The 13,843-nt window shown below is 40.3% G+C and overlaps 1 protein-coding gene across 7 annotated transcripts in view; it reads left to right on the top strand.

Annotated features, from left to right (window-relative positions):
- Nucleotides 1-13,843, top strand: part of TSC2 (TSC complex subunit 2) — a 33,789-nt gene that overhangs the window by 3,075 nt on the left and 16,871 nt on the right. For 3 of the 7 annotated variants that reach the window (XM_075767340.1, XM_075767336.1, XM_075767334.1), the window contains exons 5-25: nt 19-136; nt 635-683; nt 1,082-1,207; nt 1,561-1,634; nt 1,983-2,109; nt 2,726-2,869; nt 3,095-3,232; nt 3,443-3,546; nt 4,327-4,408; nt 4,839-4,994; nt 5,326-5,442; nt 5,984-6,106; nt 6,395-6,501; nt 7,089-7,242; nt 7,532-7,654; nt 7,966-8,100; nt 8,658-8,847; nt 9,294-9,387; nt 9,701-9,803; nt 10,026-10,120; nt 12,689-12,820. In XM_075767340.1, coding sequence (XP_075623455.1) covers nt 19-136; nt 635-683; nt 1,082-1,207; nt 1,561-1,634; nt 1,983-2,109; nt 2,726-2,869; nt 3,095-3,232; nt 3,443-3,546; nt 4,327-4,408; nt 4,839-4,994; nt 5,326-5,442; nt 5,984-6,106; nt 6,395-6,501; nt 7,089-7,242; nt 7,532-7,654; nt 7,966-8,100; nt 8,658-8,847; nt 9,294-9,387; nt 9,701-9,803; nt 10,026-10,120; nt 12,689-12,820 — 2,491 coding nt within the window. The remainder of the gene's footprint in view (nt 1-18; nt 137-634; nt 684-1,081; nt 1,208-1,560; nt 1,635-1,982; nt 2,110-2,725; nt 2,870-3,094; nt 3,233-3,442; nt 3,547-4,326; nt 4,409-4,838; nt 4,995-5,325; nt 5,443-5,983; nt 6,107-6,394; nt 6,502-7,088; nt 7,243-7,531; nt 7,655-7,965; nt 8,101-8,657; nt 8,848-9,293; nt 9,388-9,700; nt 9,804-10,025; nt 10,121-12,688; nt 12,821-13,843) is intronic. The other 4 variants (XM_075767337.1, XM_075767335.1, XM_075767339.1 and 1 more) reach the window with 2 other exon arrangements.

Raw genomic sequence — 13,843 nt, 5'->3', positions numbered from 1 at the left:
TTTATTTTCCTTCTTTAGCTGACTTTGTACTACAATGGATGGATGTTGGTTTGTCTTCTGAGTTCCTTCTGGTTTTAGTGAACCTGGTGAAATTCAATAGCTGCTATCTGGAAGACTATGTAGCTGACATGGTCCAGTAAGTTGGGTTTTTTGAAATCCTGCATGCTTATTCTTGGTATATTACAGGAGAAAGTTGCAGATTGATATACAGAGAAGTGGAATCTTTTTCATCTGATCTGGATCTGTTTCGTTCCAGGCCACACCTGACATTTCTGACAAATATTTGATTTTCAGTTCTTACAGTGTTCAGATCTGTTTTAGTTTAACTGCATGTGCTTTCCCCATTTCATGTGATGGACCTGGTTGCATTGCTTAGTCTCACAAAAGGTGTCTGCTATTGTGTTAATGCAGGCATACTGAGCCGCATTTAAGTGCAACTTAAAGCTAACTTTATAAAAGTGGTTGTAGTGTTCAGCGTCTCTAGTAGTGTTATCAACAATGCCACAGTAAGGGGAATGATGAATAAAATAACATGCCAATTTTATGTTATAAAACAATGTCTGTTTTAGCTCTTTATAATTTGCCTGAAGTCACATTAAGCAAACAATTATAATTAAATATTCTTTCCTAACAGCAAGATATGCCTCTTGTGCATTCAGACTTCATCATCGGTGGACATAGAGGTCAGTAATTTGAGTGTCTCTTAGTACTTTAGAGTTCTTTGAAATTCTTTGAAACTGTAACTTTTACAATGAAAATCAGATCATCAGACTCTTCTCAATTTATTCTCATCTTACAAGAGAGTTAATACCATGTTATGAAGTATTTGTAAGCCATTGGATCTTGTACACCAATAATAATTTTATTCTAAAACAAACAGAGCATTGATAAATCTGATAATTTTTCAGCAGTGCTTTTTATGGTTTACTTTCCATGTTGCAATGATTTAAAGAGAAAAAAAAAGACATATCTGTATCCCTTTGACTTGCAGAAGATTTCCTGGGTCTGCCAGGTTAGCATTTGACCTACTTGCTTTATTCCTAGAGAAGTGTATAACATTTTGTCTTTCTCTTTCCGAAAGATTTCCTTGCAAGTCCTAGATGCAGTTGTTTGCTATAACTGTCTGCCATCAGAGAACCTGCCAGTATTTATCATCACTTTGTGCCGTACCATCAATGTGAAGGAGCTCTGCGAGCCATGCTGGAAGGTCAGAACTTTCTTGTAGTTTTATTTTTTAATGAGTTCCCTCTTTTGGCTTCATGGATGAAGTGTCAGATGTGCTTGTGCACATCTGCCACAAATTTCAGTTTGGTTTTAAGAGTAAATTAAAAATTGTTTCAAGTATTAAGGGATCAGCACATTGTTAATGTAAGTCCTGTCATGTCCATTGAATTTACCCATAGTTTCCTTGCAGCTGATGTGACAGGCTTCTGTTGTGGCATGGAAATGGCTGGACACATTTACTTACCATAAGCGGGCATGATCAGCCAGCTAACTGCATATTTAGGCTAATGAGTGTTTTAACAATAGGATATTTAAATGTTCTCTTTGAATTTGCAGCTTATGCGCAACCTTTTGGGAACTCATTTGGGACACAGTGCCATCTACAACATGTGCAGGATCATGGAAGACAGGTAAAGAAGGAGTATCTAACAAAACCCAAGGATTTCAGTAGAGGTCCTGTTGAGATAGACAGGGAGTCACTGACCTCAGTAAAACAAGCTGAAGGTTCTGATGCTGAGAAATGAATTCCCTTCCTAGTTATGCTGCTGCAGTGCTCGTTTTTTGGCTTTTCTGAATTTAATTTTCCTTTGTTTAAAGTTGTACTAAATGATTTTCTACTTTTAATGTTTGTAAATTGCTGTGCAAAGCTCATGTATAACAGCTGGGAATTCCTGTTGTGACAGTGTATATTCCTATTAACTCTTATACGCTATAATAACTGTTGTGTGATCTAAGACTTTCCTTCCATCTGTTCTTAGAGCTTACATGGCAGATGCAGCGCTGCTGAGGGGAGCTGTGTTCTTTGTTGGGATGGCTCTGTGGGGTGCTCATCGCCTCAATTCACTCAAGAATTCCCCAACTTCAGTGCTGCCTTCATTCCTCAAGGTAGGATGGGATGCTGGAGGAACCTTTTAATCAGGTATACATCTGGACGTGTACAAAGTTAGAACAGAAATGCGATCCCCTACACCAGAGATCTTTGTATGCCTGAAAGACGAGAGACAGCAATTGGGTATGGGGGGAAGCATGGGGAAACAGTAAAACAACAGAGGATCTAAGTTGGAAGCTGAGGCCTTCTTCTGGAATATCTTTGTTGGCCAGAAAAGCGAAGTCTGAATTCTTTTTATCAAATATCTACACTGTTGGTACTTAAGGTTTTTGCTTTCCAGTGTGTGGTACAAAAAGTTAGGGACGGTGACTTCAGAGACAGCCTCAGAGCTGTCTTAAAATTTTCTCATCCAAGTGCATCAAGCAGGAATTACTAACTTTAACCTCATGTGTCTGCTCTGTAAGGTGGGACTGTATTTGACAACTGATCTACAGCTGTTTGCAAGAGTGCATAACTGCACTTTATAAAATGGTTCTTTGCCCTTTGTGTGTACAGACTTGAATATATTTATCTCAGACCTTCAGGCTAAGTTCCTAATTAATAGACGTGTTTAAGAGGGTTTTTGATCACTGCTTTGCAACTGTTAACTGACTGAAATGCTTTGTATTCCAGGCCATGACATGTCCCAATGCAGTTGTGTCTTATGAGATAGTTCTGTCCATAACTCGTCTAATAAAGAAGTATGGGAAGGAGCTGCAAGCTGTAACGTGGGATATCCTTTTGGACATCATGGAGCGATTACTGCAACAGCTGCAGGTAAGTGTTGAGCCTGTCTTGATGTGCTTTCAATCAAAAGACCTTGCTATAAATATTTTTGCAAATTGATCCCCCACTTGTATGGTCTAGTGAACTTTGAAGCTGAATGAAGGTTTAGCCCGATTCTCAATACTGTGCTTCTCAACTGAGTTTTCTGTTTGTATTTAAGTTAGCGCTTTCTGGTAAAGGGGAAGTCTTTTAGGAATGTTTTTGTCTTTATTTCAGAGCCTGGAGAGCCAAGAACTTAAGGTCATTGTACATGATCTTTTGACTACAGTAGAAGAACTCTGTGACCAGAATGAATTCCATGGCTCTGAAGAGAGATTTTTTGAGCTGGTGGAAAGATGTGCTGATCAGAGACCAGTAAGACTTTACTTATTATTGTCTTCCTTTGTTGCCAGTTGAATCTGTTTTGTTACTCAGGACAGTTGAAAGTTGGGAGTCCTAAAATAGCAAGTAGTCAGAAAAATCACAGCAAGGACATATATAAGCCTTATTCTTGGGGGTGGAGGGAATGGATATATTGTGTTTGCTTATACACTAAAAAAAAAATTCTTGATCTTTCTGTGAAAGGAATCTTCTGTATTAAACTTGATAACATACAGAGCTCAATCCATTCATCCTGCCAAAGATGGCTGGATTCACAACCTGCAGATGTTAATGGAGAGATTCTTCAGGTATGAAATCATAACTTTGTGAATACAAGGCATTTTCAAATGTTTCTTGCTACCTTTTCATGTTAGATAATTTTGTTTTCTGAAGTTCTAATGTTAGTAAATGACTGCTAAGAAGTATAGTAGTTCCAGGGCACAGTACATGAAAGGATTTTGGTTAACAGAACAAAAACTTTCCACTGAGTTAGTTATGATTTTTTTTCTTTATTTCCATTGGATGGGGCTATTCCAATTAGCTTAGGCAGTTATGTGTTCCACTCCACAGCACTTTGTAGTTCTGACACCAAACAAGACTTTCCTGTTAAGCATCAGGATTGCATATGGTTGTCCACTATTAAAGTTATCTGGTTTTGAATTGGTACTCCTAAAAGTATTCTTGTGCTCTTAAGATATCAGCATACAGCAATAACAAACTTCTGTCTCATCTGTGAAATGCCGCCAAAGAGCAACTCTTCCTTGGTGCCATATATTTGATTTTAAATTTGCTCACCAGAGCACTTGTTCTTCTGACATGTGCTTCCTAGTTTGGATTGGAAATGGGAAAACTGCAGTTACAGGTCTCCAGCAGCAGTAAATTGGGATTCCAGTTTCCAATTGTTCTTGAATATGATTTTGTATGTAGAGACATTAACTGGAGGCTCAGTTGATCTCTAACATTATTGTTCTAACTCTTAAGAAGCTTCTTAGTTTACTTTAATTTTACTTTCCTTTTCTCTTCTCCCTCCTTCCCTAAATATCAGCAACTATATTTTATTCATCTTGAATTTGCTTTTCCCATTTTAGGAACGAAAGTCGTAGTGCTGTTCGTATTAAAGTTCTGGATGTCTTGTCCTTTGTCCTGAGTATTAACAGACAGTTCTATGAGGTGTGTGTTTATCTGTTTCTGATGATCATATATGAGATCTTAAGTGGGTGGGAAAGGCTTTTGTGAGGCATGTTTTACGGTGTGCTTCAGGTCCTCTCTGCCACTGCGGAATGCACCGAACTGTGCTTTAAATGTTGCACACAACAGACATGTTTCTTTAGGATGCTTGTAGGAACACTTGCCTTTTAATTGCCCTTAGTTGGATATAAAAAAAGCGTTGAATCCAAGTTCAATGAAAGTCATAAATATTTGGATGGGTGGCATACAGAAATAATTGGATGGAAGAGGAAAGATTAAGGAACCAAAAAGTTAGTTCAGGAGCAAGCCTGGTATCAGTGTTCTTTTGTTTGTAACTAGTTGTCTCTTTAACATGCTGATTGAACAACTGACAGCAAAATGTCAAGGCTTATTAAGGTCTGTCCTCTTGCAGGAAGAGCTGATAAACTTGGTTGTGATCTCTCAGCTGGCTCACATTCCAGAAGATAAAGACCATCAAGTCCGAAAACTGGCCACTCAGCTACTCGTAGACCTGGCTGAAGGCTGCAACACACATCACTTTAACAGCTTGCTTGATATCATAGAGAAGGTGAGTCAGAGTGTGGTCAACTCTCAGTAGAATCACCTCATCTTTTGCCAGATCCTTTTACTGTAACTGAGGAGACGAACCCAGGACTGTTACCACTTGGGTGGTTCAGTGGGATATCATAAAATGGCTGGGTTTTGGAGGATGCAAGCCTGAAGCACAGAGTGGAAGAGAGCTTTAGAAATGCTGTCAATGCACATCCAAGCTACCTGACAGGGTAGCAGAATTTCCAGCAAGGATGACTTGCTGAAAGGTCTTTCCTGACCTTCCAGGATGGAAATAAAGAAAAGTTGTGTTGCAGATTGAAACCATGTATTGCTTTTCTTTTTAAAAGGTGGCTGCACATTCTCTCTCATCTCCTTCTGAACTGGAAGAGAGGGACTTGCTGTCGTATTCAGCTTCTTTGGAGGATGTCAAGACAGCAGTTCTTGGGCTCCTGATAATTCTCCAGGTAAATGCCGCAGAGCATTAAACACATCTTCTTCAGACTAGTCTTCTGCTGACCTTGGCTTTTTAGATAACCGTTCTGCCACTATTAAATATTCCAACTTTTGTTTTATCCACTTAATATTTGAACTCTTGTTTTGATCGTTCCTTTTGCTCTTGGGTACTGTATGACTGTTGAATGTTTTATTTTCTTAACTTCCATTGTACAATGAATATGAGCACAGTTTCCATGTGTGGAGGGCAGATGTGTTCATCAACTAGCAGAAAGGGAGTGGTTCGTAACCTTGAGTAGATGTGTTGTGTTTGGGTAGCGTGTCCTGAGATATGGTTAAACAGTGGTGAAGAGCTGTTTGTTCCAGCTAGTGCCCTTCTGGAGCCAAGCAGAGTTGCTCTGGAGTCTTTGCAGAGGCTCTGTCCAGAGCCATGTGTTCATCTTGCTTTCAGGAACAAGTTTTTGCTGTGTTTGTCTTGAATTCTTGGTGCAGATACGCATTTCTGAACAAGTGTCAGTCTGCCTTTTGATTTGTGTTTCTGTTCCTCTGCAGACAAAACTTTACAGCTTACCCTCCAGCCATGCAATGCGGGTGTATGAGATGCTGATTCACCACGTCCAACGCCATTATATATATGCATACAGCCTTGCTGTTGCTAGCAGCATCAGATTGCAGGTATGAGCAGTAACCTGTGCTTTCAGGTTGATAGCTGCATGCTGTCTTTGGAATTCTTAAGGGACAGGTGGGGAATGTGTGCTTTAGGGCTTGCCAGAAGTAGAATTAAATGTTTGTTGGCTAATAGGAGTATGTATATGTACTGTAACACCAGAAGTGATGCCTTCTACAGCCACAGCATCTATTAAAAATCCATTAGTCTGTACTTGCAAAAGTATCATGTGGGGAGGTGGGAGAGTATTCCACTGGCTTGGGCTTTGAGTGATTCTAGTGTCTTCTATATTACAGGTATTTGATTTCCTGCTGATGCTTCGAGCTGACTCCCTGCACCGTCTTGGCCTTTCCAACAAGGATGGAGCAGTGAGGTTCAGCCCTTACTGTCTGTGTGATTTCGTGTAGGTTTCTCATTGCATTAAGCAAAAACTGTTTTCCAGACTATTTGCTATTTTTGCACAAGCTTAAGGGTCTGTCAGTAGCAATTTGCAGTTTTTCTAAATCTTCCAAATCCTGCTGAATCAGCTGCTAGACAAGTCTGTAGTTACAGTTTAGTATGGCCTCAACTAATAACTCATTGATGAATTGTTCTTACAAATCACTTACCTACAGAGCTCTCAATCTTAGACATGGAATTTCTGCTCCTGCTTGAAACCAGTTTTCACACTGAGGTTTGATTCCATGATTTGTACAGATCTGGCTATTTTTAATTTTATAGATTTGTCTAATGTTATTTGTGTAACACACCCCAAAAGTTATCTTTCTAAATTTGCTAGGGGCCTGGATAGAAAGACCCTTAACCTGACCAAACTGACTCATTGCTGTCCGTCTACTGAGCAATCCTCTGGTTTTTTAATTGAAAATGCAATTTATATTGTTGTTTGGTTATTAAACTGATTACCAAGTAGGGTAGCCCTGTAGGTCACATGAATAAGATGTTCTGATCTTGATTTGACATTACATATTTTTCTCCCTTTCCATGTTATAGAGAAGCAGAGAAGAGGTCTTCTGAGAAAAAGCCTACTGGTACACTCTCTCCACCTTCAGGAAGTCCCAGTGTGCCTTCCCAGAATGCCACCATTCGGATAGGGCATCTGCCATACTCAATGGTCTTTGGCGTCCTTCTGCAGTGTTTGAAGCAAGTATGTCCACTCTTAATGGCAGTTTTCATCTTCATGTGAAATATGTCAACTTAAACCAGCTGGCTAGAGAATTTTATTCCAGAGTGTCTAAATAATGTCTGAAAAGCAATGCGTAAATCGTCCTTCTTGGGCAGAATCTGTGTGTAATTGTGCAGCTTTACAACCACCAGTGGGAGCACCAGTTCAGCTCTTTGGAAACTAAGCAAAGCTTTCATTTGATTGGTCTTACTTTCAAACTGAACTGAAATCGTACAAAAATCTTCCACCTTAACTTTTTCTTTCTTTTCAGGAGACGGACTGGAAGGTGTTGAAGTTGGTCCTCAACAAATTACCTGAATCCCTCCGCTATAAAGTGCTATTTTTAACCTCTCCTTGTAACATAGACCTCCTGGCCTCTGCACTGAGCTACATGGTAATGCCGTGCACCCTACTCATGTACCACTGCCAGATCCTTAGTTTGCTTGAGAGCTGGTTGGGGATGGGTGTGTGGGTGGGGTTTTTTCTTCAGTCTAATATTTTGAAGATTAGCACGCTGGTTGTCAATCCTCACTCACCTTCCCTTTTTATGAGCGTTGTTTTAGGTACAGAAGTAGGTAATAATGAGTGTTCTTTATGTCTGTATATATACATGTGAAAAGGGAGCTGTGGGCAGTGCCTGTCTACTGCCTTTTAGAGAGTATTTTTTAATGTGAGGTGTTCTAACTTAACTATATGTTGTATCAGCTCACAGACAAAAAGACTACTGACAGGCTCCATGGTACCCCAGAAGGCTTTTCTCGCACGGATTTGCATCTCGCTGTAGTCCCAGTACTGACGGCATTAATATCTTATCATAATTACCTGGACAAAGCTAAACAGGTATGGGCAAAGTAAGAGGGTGTAGGGGGGATGGGGCCTGAGCCTGTATAGTAGAGCATTTTTTCATACTAACTGATTAGGAGACTGAAGTGCAAGGTAACAGTGCCCTTCTCTCCTGCAAAAAGCTGCATCTCCTGTATTTCAGCTGGGGTCAGGGGTGAAAAAATACTTTGCTCACTTTGTGCAGCAGTAATTGTCCGGTCAGTTGGATTCACTGTTCTCCGTCCATACCTGTCCCCCTTGCAGGTGATTTTGCCTTCTGCTGGAAGACCCTGATAAACATAAAAATTCTGTTTAATCAGAAACGTAAATATTAATTTCTAAAATGTCTGCTTGATTAAAGTCCCATCTTAAGATTTTGGCCTCGAATACATGCAGCATTATTTTGGGTTCTGTGTTAGTGCATTTTGGATAAGAATTCATGTGCATCATACAGGCCTTGGAGTAGTGATACCTTGCAGGCCATTCTGAAATGCCAACTGAAGTCAGGAGATGGTACATCAGAGGTTTTCTTTTTCCCTGTGTTGTGACTTTTTTTTCTTTTTTTACTCTTCTAGCGTGAAATAGTGTATTGCCTGGAACACGGTCTTATTTATCGCTGTGCCAACCAGTGCGTTGTGGCACTCTCTGTCTGTAGTGTTGAGATGCCCGACATCATCATAAAGGCACTTCCTGTCTTAATAGTCAAATTAACCCACATTTCTGCTACAGCCAATATGGCAATCCCTCTCTTAGAATTTCTTTCAAGTAAGTTGTAACGTTCTTCTACTTTTGATCTTCTGTGGTTGTAAATGTACTGTTTGCGCTGAATATGGGTATTTTGATTGCGTTAGTCATATGGAATGCATTGTAAGGGTTTCTTGGGTTTTGGTGATGCCCTTGCACCATCCTTAAGGTATAAATGTTTGATCATCTCTTGGTTGTTACTGGTTTTCTACTTAAAGCACTTGCACACCCTGAAGAAAGAGGCATGCTTTGTGTAGTGCAGCCATACAGCGATGGGAAATAATGAAGCTGCTTTCTCTACCTTGCTGCTTATAAATTAAATAGCATTAAATTATACAATGACATTAACTTCCACGTCGGGTGTTGATTTAGAAGAAACAAACCAATTCAAATTAAACTGAATTGTGATATTGGATAGTTTGTGTTCAGACCTCACCTGTGCTGGTTTTCTTCTTGAACTGTTCTAGCTCTAGCAAGGCTGCCTCACCTCTACAGGAACTTTGCAGCAGAGCAGTATGCCAGTGTGTTCGCCATCTCCCTACCATACACAAACCCTTCCAAGTAAGTTCATAGCAAATGTGCTTCTTCCTCATCTGTAAAATTAAGAGAATGAGAAAAGCTTTTTTTGTAGTACTTGGTTCAAGGTTATTTATAGGATATTACTCATTCTGGTATCTCCAGGCTTTTTCTGAAGAAAGGACATACCTTGGACAAAATACCTGTTTTTCTTGAACAGGACTTTTGAGGTTTTTTTCTTTATACTTACAGTAGGTAAAGGAACAGTTCTGTTTCTCTGATTGAAAAGTCCTGTTCAGTTCTGGAATGGTATCATAATGCTGCATTAAACTCTGTGGAGATCTTTCTGCTATTTTAGGTTTAACCAGTACATCGTTTGCCTGGCTCATCATGTGATAGCTATGTGGTTCATTCGGTGTCGCCTTCCCTTCCGAAAGGACTTTGTCCCCTATATTACAAAGGTAATGGACACTACTGAATCAAACAGTGCATAATTAAAGTGATGACTTAAAAGCTGGTTTGAGAAGTTTAAAGGTTCTGTTCAAAGCTAGAAAAATTCTACTTTTCTCGTCATCATCTTTTTCAAAACTGTCTGTGAGTTCTTGTGCCTTGGCTCATGATTACAATCTTTCAGCTGCACGTCCTAGCCATTCAGACTGCTATCTGTATGTCTCAATCGGCAGGGTTTGCGCTCAAATGTCCTCCTTTCCTTTGATGACACGCCTGAGAAGGACAGTTTCAGGGCTCGCAGTACAAGCCTGAATGAGAGGCCAAAAAGGTAAATGATATTTGACTCCAGCAGGGTCTTGTGTTCCCTGTTCTAGTGCTCACACCCTTCCCTGTGTTTTTCTGAAGGAGGCTGGGTCTAGTTATCCAAAATCTGACAGCGCATTTAAGCAAGCAAAGTAAACCTCTTTAGGTCATGGGATTGGTAAAAGACAAACGTAGGCTCGTAAGAAGCTGGAGTAGAACCAAGCTGACAGTCTGATAGTACATACGAGGGCATCGCTGGCTGTTCTGTAAGCCTTTGCAGTAAGGTGTGGGGCTTTTTGTTGTTAATTTTTGAAAATCAACAGTTCTTTCAGGTTGATATGTGTCACTACAGTGCTACCAGAAGTAATAGAGAAAGGTAATACCAGGAGTAATAGACTACCATGTTCATATCGATAGTGTTAACTCCTTTTGATAATGGATCTGTAACAACTATTTAAATGATTGCCAGAGAAGTTGTTGTGGTTAACAAGCTGTATAAATTGAGAGCGCCAATGCTGTGTTTTTCCAAAGTGTTATCTGTCAAGACAGTGTACTGGGTGGCAGACAGTTGCCTTTGGTGTATCTGGATGGTCTGATGCTTTTTTTTTTTTTTTTAAAATATTGAAGCCATTCTGTCAGTTTTAAACAAAGCCTAATGTATTTAGATGTCAGAACATATCTTGCCAGCTGTCTTTCAAAGTAAAGTTTGCTGGGATAGGAAAATAGTCCTTGGAAGGCATTCAGGGTTTTTCTAACATCCTTTTGCCTGCAGGGCTTACCTAAATTGGTTCACTTAACTTGCTTCAGTGTTAATGTTCAGTAAGCATACAGTGGCGTTTGAACCCTGGGGAAAGTGCCTCTACTTTAACTGCAAGGCTCAATGAGTATCTTGCAATGAAGAAACACCATCCCTGCCCTAATGCTATAGCTGTAAACCCTGTTTTGTGTTTCATCTCTCCCATCTCCTCCTCTTTCATTCAGAAACTTGAAAGAGAAGCCTTTTGACACTCGTCTCTCAAATTAGAATTTCAACTAATCCTTTTTCCAAAAACCTGTTAAATTCTACCAGGTTGGAATACTACTGTATCTAAAGGCTTTTGCTAATGCTGCTGGATCATTTTCCGCAGAAATCTCTGCTAAGGAGTGTGGGCTGTACTCAGGCAGCAACCCGAAACACCAGAATGGCAGGATGCCACTGCCTCTGAGTCTGTCTGAGCTTGGATTCTGGCCAAGCGAGAGAGGAAATAAGCTTTGAGCAGATACCCATTTCCTTGCTTGAGAAGCTTGTGTGCTTGCTTTTCACTCCTTAAGCCCAAAGAATAAGCATTTCTGTGCCTTAGCTGAGGTGCTGGGTGTTCCAAGAGATCAAGATGCCAACAGTTCCCAAGATTGCTGAATGGCATGATGTTGGTGTAGGTGACTATCTCAGAGTATGAGCCTGTGCTCTCTGCAGTCACCATTTGGCCTTTTTGTGGTCAAAAATGATCTGTCAGAGATCACTGGGAGGAGAAGGACAAAGAAATGCTGACCTTTCCGGGTGGCTCTCTGAAGTGTAATAATTCACTGTAAGGAGGATAGCAAATAAATCATGTTTAGAAAGAGCCAGAAGGGTTGAATTAGTATCTGTATTTTATATATGGGGATGTGAACTGTGATGAGGACCAACTGTGATGTCCAAATTAGTACTCAACCAGGCATGCATCTCAGCGGTGACTAATTAAACTGCCTCTTAGATGTTAATTGCTGTAATCTCCCACATGTGGTTGGCACCTGGCGGTGTAAAGACTTATCTTCCTTTCTGTTCCAGTTGAAAGTAAAGTGGGTTACCTCGAGCCACCTGTAAATAAGGTGAAATAAGATAGCTTGTTTGACAGAAAAGCATCACGCAGTCAGCAACAGCCAAGAGGATGTTTGTCTTCTTGCCCTTCCGCCTGTGCAGTGTGAGATGGATCAGTCTCGTATAGGTGGGATGAGACTCCCCCAGTGTCTCAAGCAGAGCTAAGGGGCATCTCTGACTGGCCCTGGGTGGTTTTGTGATTCAGGGTAGAAGCTCAGATTTGGGCACAGAGGTGGAGACGGCTGATGTATTCCTGTGTCTTTTAGAAAAATGTGCTGCTACCTGGTATTGGTGAAGCATTACAGGATCTGGTTTCTGTGGAAGTAGTCAGATTTTTAGCCGTGCTGAAGTGGGGAGTTGGGGCAATGCTGGAGGTGGTTGAACGGCACAAAACTTCTTGGACTTTAGAAATTTGCACCAAATTAGCATTCAGGTGCTCTTGCCTTTGTTTAGCAGCGCAGTATTCCAACTATCATTTCAATCAGTTTTTTGTTTTAACTTGTACTAATTTCATTTGTTTTGTAGCACGTTTAAAATCTTGTTTTCAAAATGTGGTTTGTCTTTTTAATGCTTTCAGCTCTGCTTGTTTGTACGTTTTAATTTTTGTTTTCCTTTTTTGGCATTTGTTTTATTTTACATCACCCTCCGGGATCCCCCAATATTGACCCTGTGACCTGTGACCTTTCAACCTACATCCCTACAATGATTTACTCCCTTCCTGTGACCTCTTTTGGGGCTTGGTGCTTCTCCACCTAGTAGTTTAAGACTAGCCAAAAATGCAAAGCAAGGCTTGAATAACTCTCCTCCAGTGAAAGAGCTGAAAGAATCCTCTGCAGTTGATGCCTTCCGATCCCGCAGCATCAGTGTGTCTGAACATGTGGTCCGCAGGTAGAGGCACTTTAAATGGGGAGAATCCAAGAGCAACTCGGCACTTGGAAATTTTACTGCAAGGGTGGGTGGAAGCAGGGTGGACTTGCATGTGGGATGCTTGCATGACTTTGTTACACAATAAAAAACTGGCCTTAGCCACAGTCAAAGGTTTTGGGAAAGTATCATGGATATCCATGGCTTCCCAACGCCAGCTGTTGTCACATCACACACCTATGGTGTGTATGGTTTCTTTGCCCTATTCTCTGATGCTTTAGCAACAAAAATTTCTATTTTTAACTTTTTAACAAAGATGGTGAAGGGGGGGGAAAGAAACAAATAAAAAACACTAAAAAAAAAAAAAAAGGAAAAAGGTTGCATTCTGTGCAAGTGAGAGTCCTTGTTAAAACTCACTAAAACTTCAGTCTTCTAAGCAGTGACTTGCCCCAGACTCTGCAGACTTATTTACAGGCCCTCCTCCCAAACTATGAGGAATAGTTCTGGCCTCAGTTTAGGATTTGTTCTTTGAGGCAAAGGGAGCTGACGGAAGTATTCTGGTCTAAAGTATGATGCCGTGATAACCTTTATTTGTTTTTCCATAGAGCAGTGAAATGTATGCTCAGCCCATAAGAAGCTATTGCTTTCACGGCTAAAGAAAACAAGTTTTGATTGCAGGCATTGATTTGTCCACATGAAAGATGAAGCAATGTATGCTAGTTTTTAAAATGTATTTCTGGATCACCTGCCTTGAGTGTTAAACTGCTGTCTATAATGCGTTGGTTTAAAATACGAACCTGAAGATTTGTGCCTTAATCTGTAAGAGCTGCTGTCAGTGGAACTTTATTTTCTGTGTTTTTAACTATAGCTATATGGTATCTGGGGGAAAGACACTGAAGTGACTGAATTGAGAATACAATTCTAGCACTTCATTCTCTGATAACCCTATTAATCTATTAGGTGATTTTCTTCTCCGGTATTTATATGTTAATGATAGCAACTAGAAGTTCAGATCATTACACTTAACAATGCCAAAAAAGTTGCCAC

Source organism: Balearica regulorum, chromosome 15 (genome assembly GCF_011004875.1).
Source record: "Balearica regulorum gibbericeps isolate bBalReg1 chromosome 15, bBalReg1.pri, whole genome shotgun sequence".
In the NCBI taxonomy this organism is placed as follows: domain Eukaryota; kingdom Metazoa; phylum Chordata; class Aves; order Gruiformes; family Gruidae; genus Balearica; species Balearica regulorum.
This window is presented reverse-complemented; position numbering and strand designations above follow the sequence as displayed.